The sequence below is a fragment of the Capra hircus genome, chromosome 14, assembly GCF_001704415.2.
Source record: "Capra hircus breed San Clemente chromosome 14, ASM170441v1, whole genome shotgun sequence".
Classification (NCBI taxonomy): domain Eukaryota; kingdom Metazoa; phylum Chordata; class Mammalia; order Artiodactyla; family Bovidae; genus Capra; species Capra hircus.
The window spans coordinates 51,670,145-51,689,186 of NC_030821.1; the positions used below are offsets into that span (position 1 = coordinate 51,670,145).

A 19,042-nucleotide genomic window follows, 5' to 3' on the forward strand; every position below is an offset into this window, starting at 1 on the left:
AATATGACTCCTGCTCTGGAGATCTGCAGTTTCTTAAGTTATTTGTTACAACTCATGTGAATTGAGTTGTAACATGTGATTTCATGTTACATGGGAGTTCATGTGATTTCATGAGATATATGAACCGTAAACTTACTACATGTACATGAACTGTCCAAAAAAAAGATGCCAGTGGACTATATGTATGATTTAAATGTAAATATATGGTAATCAGAAGATAAGGATATGAATATTCATGTGTGTGTGTGCTTAGTTGTGTCTGACTCTTTGTGGCCCCATGGACTCTAGCCCACCATGCTCCTCTGTCCATGGGATTCTCCAGGCAAGAATACTGGGGTAGTGGGTTGCCACTTCCTACTCCAGAGGATCTTCCTGACCCAGGGATCAGACCCAGGGATCAAACCCAGGTCTCCTGTGGCTCCTGCACTGGCAGGCAGATTCTTTACCACTAGCGCCGCTTGGGAAGCCTTGAATACTCGTAAACAAATATGAAACTATCATCAAACATGACTATATGAGGAATTCCTAGGAAATCACCCTACTGTCAAAAGTCAATTCTGATTGCACTAAGTCCTAACAATGCTGCATTTCTCTGCCTTTCTCTTGACTATATATCCTTTTTCTCCCTCTCTCTTCCTCTCTGTCTCTCCAACTCAGTGTCCTCCACTACTTAATTCTCACCTTTCCCCTTCATTTCCTTCTCCACTACCCCACATCAGGCTTCACATGAACCTATGACATAATTTCCATGCATTCTCCTTAGCATTGTGTTCACTGATGTAGCCTGTGCTATAGATAAGAAGGTACATAGCTGAATTTGTCCCATAATAATTTTTAAACAGTTGTCATGCTAATTATTTTTGGTTTTCAGCAATGATTCAGTTCTTAATTAGTCATTATGGGAGTAGGGAGGGCAGTCAGAATTAACCCGAAGCTTCAAATTCAAACATAATTAATGTCTAGAAGTATTTTAAGTCATGCTGTATTTTATAATCATTTGGTAAGCTAAAGCAAAAACAATCCTTAAATATCATAACAGCTTTCAGTCCAAGTGATAGCTCTTTTATTAATAAGAGTTTAGTAATATACTAAGGTTAGGCTTCCTTTAAGATGGAGTCTAAGAGTGAATAATATCATGACCTTTCAGGAAATTTTTTTCAAGGGAAACAAAAAATCCAATTCACCTTTGCCCACCAGCTTGACAGCATGAAGTAGGTATTAACGTTTTCATCTCCAAATTGCTCGGCCACATAGAGTCCCAGTGATCCGTATTTGTCATAAATGTTTCTTTTTGACATGTCAGTAAGAATTGTGTGGGCGTTGTTGATTTCCTTAAACTTTTCAGCAGCCCCTGGATCATCTGGATTCTTGTCTGGATGATGTTTTAAGGCCAATTTTCTTTTAAAATTAAAAAGAAGTGAGGAAAAGTGTTATTCAACAGGAATTACAATGACATTCTAGAAGGGCATTATTCATTTGTCCATCTTTTACACATGTAAATACCATGACATGATAAATTTCACAATAATATTGATTTAAGCAAGGTTTTGTTGTCAACTTGTGTTTCTAACATATAGGCTCAATAGTACTGTTTTCCCCCTCACATCCTCAAAGGAATTCTCCATAGCTGCATAGTTGTTGAATCTGAGAGATTTTGCTATTGGCAAAAAATTGATGTTTATTTTTCCCTGGAAGTTCATGTGTAGTCCACCTCAACATGCAGAGGCCTGTAAGAGTTCCAGCAATAGGACCAGTTTATACCACAATATCGTTTAGAACCGCAAGACTTTTCCAGAATTAACAAAATGTCACACCACATATTCTAAAAGTTAAACTCAGCTGTCAAAAAAAGAAATCTTACTCTGCTCAATGTCATGTGGCAGGCTGAACAGGAGGGGAGTTTTGGGGAGGATGGATACATGTTTATGTATGGCTGAGTCTCTTCATTGTTCACCTGAAACTATTCACAGCATTGTTAATAGGTTATATATACCTCAATACAAAATAAAAAGTTTTTAAAAAAAAAATCTCTCATTTATATACTCTTGAATAAATTTTATGACCTATTCACAATTTTTTCACAAATCCTAACTCCTTTTTGTTTTTATGGGCAAACACTGTGACTTACCTTGTATTCAAATGTGTATTTGACCTCTTTTCAAAGAGGTCTTCTCACTTGAAATAATCTGTAGAAGTTTTCTTGTGAGTCCAAGGCCTTTTCTCCTCTGTGGATCATAAGGCAATTCCAGAAGAGTATGAATATATGTTGTGTTGCTGTGTGTGTGTATTGTGCAGAGGTGGGTGGTTTGTGAGTATTCTTTATTCTTCAGTTATAATGAAGTATTAGAAGTATAAAATGGATGTAAGAACTGAGCTATGATGATCAGGCTCTGGCTAGGGACTCTGTCCCCCCTCCCTCCAAAGACAGATTTAAATTGATAAAAGCCTTGTTCAGTATTGAGTCTGTAGTATTTTTTCCTCTACAAAATCAGTTAATTGTATGACTGTCTATGGAAATTCCACGTGACTTACTCTCCCTATTGTACCCATAATATTTAATAGGTATATGTAGGAATGCACCTTAAGCTTTTGTTTATCAGTGTAGATTGAATTGTTTCACCTCAATGCATTAATAAAAGGCATAAGTAGAGCAAAATAAATAAATAAATAAAGTGTATCTTAGAAACCAATCTATACAATAAACTAAAAAAAAACACACACCTATTTTAGGAATTAAAGCATTGCTGGTTAGGAAGTAGGTGAATGAATAAGCAATTTAGCATCAGGATGCTTAAAAAGCACCAAAATGTTTAAAAACATAAATCATGGTGTATAACAAATTCTAACTCTGAACTCAGAATAAACAAGAATAATAAAACAATGATGCATGCATTTGTGCTAAGTCGCTTCAGTCATGTTCGACTCTGTGACCCTATAGTTCATTTTAAATTTATTTCACCAAACACATTTCATCCTTATTTTTTGAGAGATGTTTGGGGTATCTATAAATTCTTACTGCAGACATTTTTTTATGTGCAAAATTTATGATAAAATCTTCTGCTAATAGCACAAAAATGCCAATTTTGTCATTTTTAAAAAATTTATAATGTTTACTACATGCCAGCACTATTATAAGCATGTTATAAATATTAATTCATTAATCTTCACCACAGTTCTATGAGATTAATATTATGATAATCCCATTTTACAATGAGGAAATTTAGCCACTGAGATGAGAGGCTAAGTAACTTGCCCAATGTCATGTTTTTGTTGTTTAGTCCCTAAGTCCTGTCCAACTATTTTGCATCCCCATGAGCTGTCCACGGGACTTTTCAGGCAAGAATACTAGAGTAGGTTGCCATTTCCTTCAGCAGGTGATCTTCCTGACCCAGGGATTGAACCTGCAGCTCCTGCATTGCAGGCAGGTTCTTTACTCCTGAGCCACCAGGGAAGCCCAGCATCATACAGCTAAGAGCCAGGCTTTGAACACAGGCAATCTAACCCCGAGCACTATACTGTCTCCTACATATTCTTAAATTTTAAAAGTAAGACACAGCAGATGTTAATAAGACATTGCAAGGACTTTGGCGTTTGGTCTGGGTGATATGGGAGTGTTTTGAGAAGAAAAGTGGAGAAGAAAAGTGGTTATGATCTGAATGTAAATTTAGAAGAATCATTCAAGTCTTGGCGAGGACTAATGCAAAAGCAGGAGACTCTTTCAGGGGAAGTTCATGGTGGTTTGGACCAGTGTGGTAGTGGATTAGTTAGAAGTGGTCAGATCCTGGATACATCTTGGGGGCTAGCTGATGGATTGGGTGTGGGATGTGAAAGAAAGGAATCAAGGATAGCATCAAAGTTTCAGCTCAGGTAACTGGCAGTTTGGAGTTACTATTTAAAAAGTTGGCAAGAGATTTTTTTTTTTTTCAGTAGTAAATGGTTTGCTAGGATTCAGAGTGCTATTTGAACACCTTTGAGATGCCTGTTAGACTTCCAAGTATAATGGAGTAGAGATATATGAGCCTAGAGTTCAAATGAGAATTACTCTGGGGGATGTACATTTGGGAGTTCTCCGCAGGTAGGTGGTATTTAGAGCCATGAAACTGGAAAAGATTCCCAAGAGAGTTGGATCCAAGATAAGTCCAAGGGCTGAGTTTTGGGAAGGAAGAAACACAAAAGAGAAGAAGAAAGAAAGACCAATGGTACAGAAGGGAAAATTTGGAGAATATGGGATCTTGGGATCCAAGTGAACGAAGTATTTCAAGGAAGAGAGTGGTCACTTGTGTCAAGTACCATTGACAGGTCACATGCAATGATGACTGTGATTGCTGGATTTAGTGAGCACACATAGACACATTATACATGTACACATGCACATATGTGCATATGCACACAGACTGTTGTAAATATGCCTTTTATGGGGAAAATATAGCAGAAAAATAAGTAAAGAGAATAATGGAAGGTTATAACCACACTTAACTGGGATTATAGGTAATTCTTTTTTTGTTGTTATTAAAAAATAATACATACTACTCATGTAGTTCCTTTCCCTAAGCATTTTTAAGCTCCAGCAAAAAAATTTTATGCTCTTTTAATAGTTAAGAGTTTAGAGTTTGCTGTCTTAAATGACCCACTACCAAATTAGAGTAGAGAGGGAGGAAGGAAGAAAAAAGTCCTCAAACTTCAATAATACAAAAATCATTATCAAAAAGCCTCAAGTGGATTCTTGAAGCACTTTCATTTTAATGGCTCAGTATTCCTGGAATTCTCACTCCATGCCCTGGAACACAATTGCAGCATTTCCCCCTCCCAGTTCCAGAGATCGTGTCCAGGACAACCAAATGCAAAGGCCTAAAAGAAAAAAAAAAAAAAAAAAAAAAACACCTGGAAAATGTCTCTTTATATATACTTCTTATTTCTCGGGTTCAGTTGTAGATGGATGGCCCACTGCCCAAGACTTAGCCAGTGGAGCCTATCATTTTAAGCTGCTTGGATCTTTGTCAGCTTACAAGGGCAGAGGCACACAACCATTTATCACATTCCTCTAACAATGAAGTTGGCAAATTCAGAGGCTGGAGCACTTCCATCTGTAACAAATCCAATTCCTTGTCATCAGCAGCATTTTGACTCGTCTTGGCAGATGCTCTTGGCTCCGAGGAATCCTCAGAAAGTATGGCTAACAGAGGCAGCTACCAAAGTCACACAACTCACACAATTGCCAAAGTCACACAGTCAAGATTAATGACTCACCTCCTTGTCCATACATCAGGAAAACACATATGGAATTTAGGGTAAAAAGAGGGATGCTTGAAGTACATTTAAATATGAAGTGAAGTGATGTAAAAGTTACTCAGTCGTGTGGACTCTTTACCACCCCATGGACTATACAGTCCACAGAATTCTCCAGGCCAGAATACTGGAGTGGGTAGGCATTCCCTTCTCCAGGGGATCTTCCCAACCTGGATATCAAACCCAGGTCTTCCGTGTTTTAGGCAGATTCTTTACCTGCTGAGTCACCAGGGAAGCCAACATTGCCTATTCATTTTACAGATCTTTCTTGTAATTTCTCATTTCATACTTAAAGCTGATAATAATGTTCAATCAGAATGTGTACCTTTAATTCCAAATCTTTCTATACTCTTAATCACTGTTAATCTTATATGGCTATAACTAATATTACTGATTACTGATATATATGTAACTAATACTGATATGTGTGTGTGTGTGTGTGTGTGTGTGTGTGTGTGTGTGTACATACATATATAACTGTGGTGTTGGAGAAAACTGATGAGAGACCGTTGGACTGCAAGGATATCAAACCAGTCAATCCTAAAGGAAATCAACTCTGAATATTAATTGGAACGACTGATGCTGAAGCTGACACTCCAAAACTTTGGCCAACTGATGTGAAGAGCTGACTCACTGGAAAAGACCCTGATGCTGGGAAAGATTGAGGGCAGAAGGAAAAGGGACAACAGAGGATGAGATAGTTGGATGGCATCACTGCCTCAATAGACATAAGTTTGAGCAAACTCTGGGAGATAAAAGACAGGGAAGCCTGGCGTGCTGCAGTCCATGTGGTCACAAAGAACTGGACGTGACTTAGTGACTGAGTAATAACTAACATTAGAAATAGCATCAATACCTGTACTTTCCACTTCAAAATCCAATAACAGCTTTCAACTGAAAAGCATAATGAATTCAGTGAATGGGAGATAAGATCAATATGAATTTATAGTTGTAATTATCAAAGGCTCCTAAGATCTACCTATTTTGAGGCAGTGGAATAATTCCAAGAATTGTAGTGCCCAATTCTCTCCCTTACACCATATACCACTCTGGTGAGATCTACTTGCTACTCTCTACCAGTCTGTTTTTTAAAAATTTATTGACATATAGATGATTTACAAAATTGTGTTAGTTTCAGGTGTACAGCAAAGTGATTCAGTTATATCTAAACATATATTCATTATTTTTTAGATTCTTTTCTCATATAGGTTATTACAGAATACTGAGTAGAGTTCTCTGTACTATAAAGTAGGTCCTTCCTGGTTATCTGTCTTATATATAGTAGTGAAGTGAAGTGAAGTGAAGTCGCTCAGTCATGTCCAACTCTTTGTGACCCCATGGACTGTAGCCTACCATGCTCTTCCATCCATGGGATTTTCCAGGCAAGAGTGGGGTGCCATTTCCTTCTCCAGGGGATCTTCCTGACCCAGGGATTGAACCCAGGTCTCCCACATTGTAGGCAGATGCTTTACCATCTGAGCCACCAGGGAAGTCAGTACTATATATAGTAGTATGTGGATGTTAATACCAAACTCCTGACTTACGCTTCTCCACTCTGTTTCCCCTTTGGTAACCATAAGTTCATTTTCAAACAAAGTCAGTCAGTAAATCTGTTTCTATTTTGTAAATAAGTTCATTTGTATCATTTTAAAATTAGATTCCACATATAAGTGATATCAAATATTTGTCTGACTTCACTTAATATGATTTCAGCTGAAGATGATGTAGCACCAGCTACAAATGACATCATCTCATTTTTTGTGGCTGAATAGCATTCCATTTTATATATGCACCACACCTTCATTACCCACTTGTCTGTTGTTGGACATTGAGGTTGCTTCCATGTCCTGGCTATAGTGAATAGTGCTGTGGTGAACGTTGGAGTGCATGTATCTTTTCAAATGATTATTTTCTCTGGATATATGCCCAGGAGTGGGATTACAGGATCATATGGTAACTAGTTTTAGTTTTTTAATGAACCTTCATACTGTTCTCTGTAGTGGCTGAACCAATTTGCTTTCCCAGCAACAGAGTAGAAGGCTTCCCTTTTCTCCACAGCCTCTAAAGCATTTATTGTTTGTAGATTTTTTGATAATAGCCTTTCTGACCTATGTGAGGGGATACCTGATTGTAGTTTTGATTTGCATTTTTCTGATAATTAGTAATGTTCAGCATCTTTTCATGTGCTTTTTGGCCACCTGTTTGTCCAGAAATTCTTAACTTTAATTAGTTGAATTAATCAGTCTTTTCCTGAATTAGGGAATATATTGTCCTATAAACTCTTCAATTCTAAACTTTTTATAGATTGGGCTTTCGTATAGAATTCATTGATGCATTTATAGTTGATTTTTAAATAGTAGAAAGTAAGCATACAATTTCATTTTAAAAATGATGCAATTGCCCTCACATCATTTATTTTTAAAAATTCCTTTTCCTATATTTTAGGATCTCTATTCTGCTACATTAGTATGTTTGGCTATTTCTGAGCTAATAACAGTCTTAGGTATGGTGTTTTTAAAATATGTCTTGGTATATTGAAGAACAAACTCTTCCATATTGCTGTTCTTCAAGAGTTCTGTGGCTATGCTGGTCCTTCTATATTTCCACAAAAATTTTAGAATTGGGTTGTCAGTTTACACATACACACACACACACACACACACACACACACACACTTACTCTGTTGGGATTTTTATTACAATGACATTTGACTCTGTGTATTAATTTAGAGGTTGATATTTGTATGGTATGTCTACTTATTTGGAACTCAAACTTTATCATTTTACCATTTAAGCTCTGCATATATTTTATTAGCTTTATTTCTAGCAACTTAATTTTTTGTGTATTTTTTTGGTGGTCGTTTTGTTGGAAGTTTTACTTTCATTTTTGGTTTGAAGAATTTGTTAACAAAAGAAACCACTCTTTACACACACATAAACAATTTCAATTTTTTATAGATTAGTTGACTTAATTTCAATACACAGTCTATTCTATTAAAAGAAATAGGGGGAAAAAAAAAAAAAGCAGAGGGTATGGTCTTCCCTGGTGGCTTAGTGGCAAAAAATCTGCCTGCCAAGCATGAGATGTGAGTTCAGAAATAGCAACCCATTCCAGTATTCTTGCTTGGGAAATTCCATGAACAAGGAAGCCTAGTGGATCATACTCCATGAGGTCATGAAAGAGTAGCACACAACTTAGCAACTCAACAACAGAGTATACTTTACCAAATTAGACTGACCTCTACCCAGATTTCCATCATTGACAGCAATCTGGAATCCCAACTGGGAAGTGGTCCTGGGCAGTACGTCCCCCTACAGGTAAGACTTCAAATTGCAGTTTTGTGGGGTCCTGTTTATAATCCCAGGCCACAAACTGATATCATTGTCAGTTTGCATAGAAAAATGCAACTCTTTTTATGACTTTTACAATGCTGTTTGTTTCACACTGTGAGTCACAGGATTTCGTTAGACCCTGGGGGAGGGTGGGGGTGGTGTGGAGAGGTGTCCAGACCCTCAGGAGCTCAGGAATTCCAAGAATTCCTTTCTTATCTAAAGTGCCACCTGACTTGCTGTGCTTGCAGACAAGGAATCTGGGCAGTGTCCAGGCAGGTCAGAAGCAAGTCAGAGCCCAACTTTCCTGCTTCTGAAGCCCTAACAAGACTTCCTCCATTTTAATTTCCCTAACAGTGGGCCTCAGAATTGTTTAGGCTGAACAGCATAGGAATAAGGCAAAATAACATGAGCAGTTTTCTTAACCCTACAAGTCAGACCACAAATCCAAATAGTCAAACAAAAATCATCAAAGAAACAAGGGATTACATAAGTAGGCAAAAACTTTTTGACCGTAGGGGATTTAGTAAAGAAAACGTCCCACCATGAATGATTAGTATGTTTTTGTACATCAATTCCTATATCTATTAACTTTTTGGCAGCAATAGTAATAACAGCAGAATGTTCTATCAAAGTATGATTATATTTACCTATGAAATTTTGTAGCACTTTGGTTCCTTGCAAAATCTTACATAAAGGTTCTCAGGGGAAGCTAATATTAGGAACAGACAAAGTAGGAAATAACATTTGGGTCCATAATACCTGAGTTCTCATGAGAGGATAGTAATAGGTGGTCCCCTTCCAATATAAATGATCAACATGTACTAGGCATCCAGAAAAAGAGGTTCCTAACTGATATGTAGAAACAGTTTCTACATCATTGGTTACAATATAGAAAATTGAGCATCCATTTTTTTTTTTAAACATAGGATTTAGGGAAGATAGTCCATTCATAATAGTTAATGGAGGTCCCCAATAAGCAGGATTCCCAAATGTGAGAAGTTGGTCCACAGGACCTCAGTAGCCTCATCACAATCCGTCAGTCATTGGGTATGGTTATTAAAGTCCAAATATTTCCCAGTGAAACGAGGCAACCAATATTCTTCTCCAAATACAATAGGTAACACATGAAACTGGCCCTTGATACTCGTGTTCACCACACTATAAGGTTAGTGTTCCTTGGTGCCAGGTGTCACTGTACTTTGTAATGCCATTGGGGATAAGAGCCCAGTGATTGTTAAGAATCCATGCTCTGCTAATCAATGACTATAGTAAAGTTGCAGGATATAAAATCAACACTCAGAAATCCCTTGCATTCCTATACACTAATAATGAGAAAGTAGAAAAAGAAATTAAGGAAATAATTCCATTCACCATTGCAATGAAAAGAAAAAAATACTTAGGAATATACCTACCTAAAGAAACTAAAGACCTATATATCAAAAACTATAAAACACTGATGAAAGAAATCAAAGAGGACACTAATAGATGGAGAAATATACCATGTTCATGGATTGGAAGAATCAATATAGTGAAAATGAGTATACTACCCAAAGCAATCTACAAATTCAATACAATCCCTATCAAGCTACCAGTGGTATTTTTCACAGAACTAGAACAAATAATTTCAAGATTTTTATGGAAATACAAAAAACCTCAAATAGCCAAAGCAACCTTGAGAAAGAAGAATGGAACTGGAAGAATCAACCTGCCTGACTTCAGGCTCTACTACAAAGCCACAGTCATTAAGACAGTATGGTACTGGCACAAACACAGAAATATAGATCAATGGAACAAAATAGAAAGCCCAGAGATAAATCCACGCACCTATGGACACCTTATCTTCGACAAAGGAGGCAAGTATATACAATGGAGTAAAGACAATCTCTTTAACAAGTGGTGCTGGGAAAACTGGTCAACCACTTGTAAAAGAATGAAACTAGATCGCTTTCTAACACCACACACAAAAATAAACTCAAAATGGATTAAAGATCTAAACGTAAGACCAGAAACTATAAAACTCCTAGAGGAGAACATAGGCAAAACACTCTCCGACATAAATCACAGCAGGATCCTCTATGATCCACCTCCCAGAATACTGGAAATAAAAGCAAAAATAAGCAAATGGGATCTAATTAACATTAAAAGCTTCTGCACAACAAAGGAAACTATAAGTAAGGTGAAAAGACTGCCTTCTGAATGGGAGAAAATAACAGCAAATGAAGCAACTGACAAACAACTAATCTCAAAAATATACAAGCAACTTATGCAGCTCAACTCCAGAAAAATAAACGACCCAATCAAAAAATGGGCCAAAGAACTAAATAGGCATTTCTCCAAAGAAGACATACGGATGGCTAACAAACACGTGAAAAGATGCTCAACATCACTCATTATCAGAGAAATGCAAATCAAGACCACAATGAGGTACCATTTCACACCAGTCAGAATGGCTGTGATCCAAAAGTCTACAAGCAATAAATGCTGGAGAGGGTGTGGAGAAAAGGGAACCCTCTTACACTGTTGGTGGGAATGCAAACTAGTACAGCAACTATGGAGAACAGTGTGGAGATTCCTTAAAAAATTGCAAATAGAACTGCCTTATGACCCAGCAATCCCACTGCTGGGCATACACACCAAGGAAACCAGAATTGAAAGAGACACATGTTCCCCCAATGTTCATTGCAGCACTGTTTATAATAGCCAGGACATGGAAACAACCTAGATGTCCATCAGCAGATGAATGGATAAGAAAGCTGTGGTACATATACACAATGGAGTATTACTCAGCCATTAAAAAGAATACATTTGAATCAGTTCTAATGAGATGGATAAAACTGGAGCTGATTATACAGAGTGATGTAAGCCAGAAAGAAAAACACCAATACAGTATATTGACATATATATGGAATTTAGAAAGATGGTAATGATGACCCTGTATGCGAGACAGCAAAAGAGACACAGATGTATAGAATGGACTTTTGGACTGTGAGGAAGAGGGAGAGGGTGGGATGATTTGGGAGAATGGCATTGAAACATGTATACTATCATGTAAGAAACAAAGCACCAGTCTATGTTCGATACAAGATACAGGATGCTTGGGGCTGGTGCACAGGGATGATCCAGAGAGATGATATGGGGTGGGAGGTGGGAGGGGGATTCAGGATTGGGAGCTCATGTACACCCGTGGCAGATTCATGTCAATGTATGGCAAAACCAATACAGTATTGTAAAGTAAAATAAAGTAAAAATAAAATTAAAAAAGAATCCATGCTCTAAATAATGTTTTCCATTACGCATTAATAGACATTAAAATTCCTTGGGCCTTATCCTTTTGAACCAGGTACTATAATAACTGGATAGAACAAACTGTCTTATCAAATATGTCAGTTAAGGATTAAGTTCGGGGTAGCTGAAATATTACCGAGCATTTAAACAACTGTAAAATGTCTGTCATGTATTAAGCTAAGTTCCTGTCCTGTGAAAGTCATTCAGTCTAACTCTTTGCAACCCCATGGACTGTAGCCTGCCAGGCTCCCCTGTCCATGGAATTCTCCAGGCAGGAATACTGGAATGGGTTGCCATTCCCTTCTCCAGAGGATCTTCCTGACCCAAGGGTCAAATCCAGGTCTCCCCCATTCTTTACCATCTGAGCCACTGAAATATTACCAAGCCTTTAAACAACTGCAAAAAAGGCAAAATGGCTGTCTGAGGAGGCCTTACAAACAGCTGTGAAAAGAAGAGAAGCAAAAGCAAAGGAGAAAAGGAAAGATATACCCATATGAATGCAAAGTTCCAAAGAATAGCAAGGAGAGATAAGAAAGCTTTCCTCAGTGATCAGTGCAAAGAAATAGAGGAAAACAATAGAATGGGAAAGACTAGAGATCTCTTCAAGAAAATTAGAGATACCAAAGGAACATTTCAAGCAAAGATGGGCTCAATAAAGGACAGAAATGGTATGGACCTAACAGAAGCAGAAGATATTAAAAAGAGGTGGCAAAAATACACAGAAGAACTGTACAAAAAAGATCTTCATGACCCGGATAATCACGATGGTGTGATCACTCATCTAGAGCCAGACATCCTGGAATGTGAAGTCAAGTGGGCCTTAGGAAGCATCACTATGAACAAAGCTAGCAAAGGTGATGGACTTCCAGTTGAGCTATTTCAAATCCTAAAAGATGATGCTGTGAAAGTGCTGCACTCAATATGCCAGCAAATTTGGAAAACTCAGCAGTGGCCACAGAGCTGGAAAAGATCAGTTTTCATTACAATCCCAAAGAAAGACAATGCCAAAGAACGTTCAAACTACTCCACAATTGCACTCATCTCACACACTAGCAAAATAATGCTCAAAATTCTCCAAGCCAGGCTTCAATAATAAATGAACCATGAACTTCCAGATGTTGCAGCTGGATTTGGAAAAGGCAGAGGAACCAGAGGTCAAATTGCCAACATCTGCTGGATCATGGAAAAAGCAAGAGAGTCCAGAAAAACATCTATTTCTGCTTTATTGACTATGCCAAAGCCTTTGATTGTGTGGATCACAATAAACTGTGGAAAATTCTGAAAGAGATGGGAATTCCAGACCACCTGACCTGCCTCTTGAGAAACCTATATGCAGGTCAGGAAGCAACAGTTAGAACTGCACATGGAACAACAGACTGGTTCCAAATAGGAAAAGGAGTACGTCAAGGCTGTATATTGTCACCCTGCTTATTTAATTCTATGCAGAGTACATCATGAGAAATGCTGGGCTGGATGAAGCACAAGCTGGAATCAAGATTGCTGGGAGAAATATCAATAACCTCAGATATGCAGATAACACAACCCTTATGGCAGAAAGTGAAGAAGAGCTAAAGAGCCTCTTGATGAAAGTGAAAGAGAAGAGTGAAAAAGTTGGCTTAAAGTTCAACATTCGGAAAACAAAGATCATGGCATTTGGTCCCATTACTTCATGGCAAATAGCTGGGGAAACAGTGGAAACAGTGACAGACTTTATTATTTTGGGCTCCAAAATCACAGCAGATGGTGACTGCAGCCATGAAATTAAAAGATGCTTACTCCTTGGAAGGAAAGTTATGACCAACCTAGACAGCATATTCAAAAGCAGAGACATTACTTTGCCAACAAGGTCCGTCTAGTCAAGGCTATGGTTTTTCCAGTAGTCACATATGGATGTGAGAGTTGGACTATAAAGAAAGCTGAGCGCCCAAGAATTAATGTTTTTGAACTGTGGTGTTAGAGAAGACTTGAGAGTCCCTTGGACTGCAAGGAGATCCAACCAGTCCATTTTAAAGGAAATCAGTCCTGAATATTCATTGGAAGGACTGATGTTGAAGCTGAAACTCCAATACTTTGGCCACCTGATGTGAAGAACTGACTCATTTGAAAAGACCCTGCTGCTGGGAAAGATTGAAGACAGAAGAAGGGATGACAGAGGATGAGATGGTTGGATAACTCAATGGACATGAGTTTGAGTAAACTCCAGGAGTTGGTGATGGACAGGGAGGCCTGGTGTGCTGCAGTCCATGGGAATGCAAAGAGTCGGGCATGACTAAGTGACTGAACTGAACTAAACAACTGTAAAAGGTCCTTGTTGTGTGTTAAGCTAAGTTCATAAAGTTTTAATGTTGTAGGGATTCACTTAGCGTTAGTGGTCAAGGCTTGAACTATATCTTTACTAGTGCTATGTAATCTAGCAGATAGATAAATTTTACCCATAAAAAGTCAAAGTTAAGAGAGGACAGGACTTGTTTGTTGGGCAGGTGATGTTATCCTGAGTTTGGTTACATTTCTCCAGCTGAAGATTCTTTAGTAGATTTCTTCATATTTTTATTTTAACTGTAGCATATCCTTGAATGTTGAGGCATGAATGACAATCCACATTACAGTAAGGCTTCCAAGAAGAGTCTGTATGTTGCTTTTTCTCCCTGATGGCCACATTTTTAGTGTGCCCACAAAGTCAAACCCTGTAAGTTGCTAGAGTCTGGATCAATGTCCACTGCTTGGATTTCCGTTTGCTCATCTATAATAGTTAGAGCGGCTGGGACCGATCAGTGCACTAAGCACAGGCGGCTGCGACCGACCGGCGCACTAAGCGCAGCCTAGAGGAGCTACCCTACGTCCGAGGCAGGGGAAGAAGCCGGGAGGACCCCATGTTCGAAGGGCGGCAGCCAAGAGGAGCCACCCCGTGCAGGAGGCCAGGGGCAGCGGCCGGGAGGAGCCACACCACGTCCAAGGAGCTGTGGCTGTGCAGGCACAGGAGGGCCTAGAGGAGCTATCCCACATTGAAGGTCAGGAAGGGCAGCAGGAGGAGATACCCCTCATCCAAGGTAAGGAGCAGCGGCTGTGCTTTGCTGGAGCAGCCGTGAAGAGATACCCCACGCCCAAGGTAAGAGAAACCCAAGTAAGATGGTAGGTGTTGCAAGAGGGCATCAGAGGGCAGACACACTGAAACCATACTTACAGAAAACTAGTCAATCTAATCACACTAGGACCGCAGCCTTGTCTAACTCAATGAAACTAAGCCATGCCCGCGGGGCAACCCAAGATGAGCGGGTCATGGTGGAGAGGTCTGACAGAATGTGGTCCACTGGAGAAGAGAATGGCAAACCACTTCAGTATTCTTGCCTTGAGAACCCCATGAACAGTATGAAAAGGCAAAATGATAGGATACTGAAAGAGGAACTCCCCAGGTCGGTAGGTGCCCAATATGCTACTGGAGATCAGTGGAGAAATAACTCCAGAAAGAATGAAGAGATGAAGCCAAAGCAAAAACAATACCCAGCTGTGGATGTGACTGGTGATAGAAGCAAGGTCAATGCTGTAAAGAGCAATATTGCATAGGAACCTGGAATGTCAGGTCCATGAATCAAGGCAAATTGGAAGTGGTCAAACAAGATATGGCAAGAGTGAACGTTGACATTCTAAAAATCAGTGAACTAAAATGGACTGGAATGGGTGAATTTAACTCAGATGACCATTATATCTACTACAGTGGGAGTTGACTCATTGGAAAAGACTCTGATGCTGGGAGGCATTAGGGGCAGGAGGAGAAGGGGATGACAGAGGATGAGATGGCTGGATGGCATCACTGACTTGATGGACATGAGTCTGAGTGAACTCCGGGAGTTGATGATGGACAGGGAGGCCTGGCGTGCTGCGATTCATGGGGTCGCAAAGAGTCAGACACGACTGAGTGACTGAACTGAACTGAACTGAACTGAATAGTTATAGCATTGTTTCATAGAATCTGGGACACTGTGAGAATCTGTGTGAAAGACTGAAACATCAGTAGTGTGAACAGTTTCTGAAATGTTCTTTGCCATGAATTTGTCAGTTATGCTTCCCTGGTGCCTCAGACAGTAAAGAATCTCCCTGCAATGCAGGAGACCTAGGTTCGGTCCCTGGGTCAGGAAGATCTCTTGGAGAAAGGAATGGCAGTCCACTCTAGTATTCTTGCCTAGAATTCCATGGACAGAGGAGCCTGGTGGGCTATAGTCCATAGGGTCACAAAGAATCAGACAGGACTGAGTGACCTTCACTTTCTTTACCCATAGGGGAAGTCAAGTGGTCAATCCATTGGTTACCGACCAAGAATCTGTATTAATATGGCATGCTGTTAAATGTTCTTATTTTAGAGCCTGATATACTGTGTGTAAATCAGCAAATTGACTTGTTCAGTTGCTTAATCCTTTCTGACTCTTTGTGACCCAGGGGCTGTAGCATGCCAGGCTTCCCTGTCCTTTACATCTCCCGGAGTTTGCTCAAACTCCTGTCCATTGAGTTGATGATGCAGATTGACTGTTCTTGGTATAATTCTTTTCTGCCTCTGGAGATTTCCTATTCCAGAAACTAAGGTCACTCTTTTGTTGTTTTCACCATAAGCTCCAATTAGCATACAGTTCACTGATATATACATGTAATTTTTTTCTCCTAGTTGGTATCTAATCTCTATCCTAAAATAGATTACTGACATAAGCTTTAGAATAATTCACTTAAACTTTTCAGCAATAAAACATAATAGCAAGAAACTATCACTATCTGGGAAATGGGTCTTTGTCAATATGGATTTCAATGAACAAAACTAGAATTTAATACTCATCAAAACATAAAAATTTTTTTGTGAGGGCATTAACCTTGCAGCCAGAGAAGGCTTTATTTCTTCAAATAAGAAATGAGTTTTGTCAGGGAGCCTAGAAAAGCCAATCGGCCACCTCAGATTTACCATCGCCCTGAGTTTTTTATTTACATCTATTGTTTGTGTGCGTGTTGCTCAGTCATTCACTCATGTCAGACTCTTTACAAACCCATGGACTGTAGCCTGCCAGGCTTTTCTGTCCTTGGAATTTCCCAGGCAAGTATATGGAGTGGGCTGCCATTTCCTTCTCCAGGGCATCTTCCTGACCCAGAGATCAAACCCGTTCCTCTTGTTTCTCCTGCACTGGCAGGCGGGTTCTTTATCACTGCACTACCTATTGTTTACCCATTTTAAATTCCTTGATTTTCGGGTTGACTGTTTGGGGGTTGATTGCTACCTTATCCTAAGTGATCTCTGGTGGCCTTGACTTGCAGTGGCTGAAAGCAGGGCTTCGGTCCGGGCCAGAGATTGAGGTCAGGTCGTGGTGGTGAGAGCACCGAATCCTAACCACTAGCCCAGTGGTCAGTGACAAGGCCCTGGCTTCTTGGCTTTGCAGAAAAGAATTTCCACAAAGAAGGGAAAGTAGTGAAACAAGCAAAGTGTTTGTTAGGAGAAAAAGAGTAACGTACATGTGAACAGGCACATAGGCAGGCTCAGAGAGAAAGTTGCTGAGTCACTTGTATGGTTTTGATACTAAAATAGTTTTCTTAATTTATTGCAGATGTAAAAGATTTTTATATACTGATTTTTTCCTACAAACTTTTTAAGCTCATTTATTAATTTTAAGAAATAATAGGGTGTCTTGTATTTTCTATATATACAATCATATAATTAGCAAATAATTTTTTTTTACTTCAATTCTTATATCATTTACATTTTTCCTTACCTTATTTTCCTGGATAAGACCTCCAGTATAATTTCAAGTAAGAGTGACTAAAGCAGGGGTTCTTCTTTCCTTCTTTAACTAATTCACTAAGAATGAATGAATATTGAATTTTAATCAAATCTTTCTTCTGCATCTGTTGAGAAGATACGTGTTTTCTTTTACAATCTATTAATATGATTGATTTCTTAGTGTTAAATGAAACTGATGTTCCTGGGATAAACTTAATCATGTATTATTTTATTTATTGCTGAATTCCGTTTTCTAACTTGTGCATTTAATTCTGTCACTTTCCCTCTAAGTACTACTTTAACTACATTCCACAAGGTTTAATATGAAATATTAACTTCTGTATCTTTTCCAATTTCAATTGTCATATAATTTTACCCATGAATTATTTTAAATTGTGCCTCCAATTTTTCAAACATAGGGGAATTTTCCAGCTGTCTTTTTGCTTTCCAAGTTGATTTCCCTTGCAGTAGGAGAACATATTCTACATGATTTAAATCCTTCAAAATTTGAGATTTGCTTTATGTCTCATTACATGCTCAATTTTTATGTGTTTCATGTCTACTTTAAAAAATATGCATTCTGTACTTGTTCAGTGCTTTTTCATATAAAAACAATAAATTTTCTTTCTAATTCTTTTTGTTCAAATCTTCTGTATTCTTTGCCATTTTGTTGTTCTACTAGCAAGGTATAATGAAATCTCCCACTATTTCTGTAGGTTTGCAAACTTTTCCTTATAGTTCACTTTTTGCTTTCTATAGTTTAGGCCATGTTCTTAAGAAGCATACAGATTCACAACTGTTATATATTCCTGGTGAACTGAACTTTTATCATTATGAAATATACACCTTTATTCTCTAGTAATACTTTTTGTCTTTGATATTATTAAGCTATACCAGCTTTCTTTGGGTACGTTTATACATGGAAGTGGTCAAACAAGAGATGGCAAGAGTGAATGTAGACATTCTAGGAATCAGCAAACTAAAATGGACTGGAATGGGTGAATTTAACTCAGATGACCATTATATTTACTACTGCGGGCAGGAATCCCTCAGAAGAAATGGAGTAGCCATCATGGTCAACAAAAGAGTCTGAAATGCAGTACTTGGATGCAATCTCAAAAACGACAGAATGATCTCTGTTCATTTCCAAGGCAAACTATTCAATATCACGGTAATCCAAGTCTATGCCCCAACCAGTAACACTGAAGAAGATGAAATTGAACGGTTCTATGAAGACCTACAAGACCTTTTAGAACTAACACCCAAAAAAGACGTCCTTTTCATTATGGGGGACTGGAATGCAAAAGTAGAAAGTCAGGAAACACCTGGAGTAAAAGGCAAATTTGGCCTTGGAATGTGGAATGAAGCAGGGCAAAGACTAACAGTTTTG

General features: G+C 38.6%; 1 protein-coding gene across 1 annotated transcript in view; it reads right to left on the reverse strand.

Annotated features, from left to right (window-relative positions):
• Positions 1 to 19,042, reverse strand: part of DNAJC5B (DnaJ heat shock protein family (Hsp40) member C5 beta) — a 98,847-nt gene that overhangs the window by 16,330 nt on the left and 63,475 nt on the right. The window contains exon 5 of the mRNA XM_013969158.2: positions 1,185 to 1,398. Coding sequence (XP_013824612.1) covers positions 1,185 to 1,398 — 214 coding nt within the window. The remainder of the gene's footprint in view (positions 1 to 1,184; positions 1,399 to 19,042) is intronic.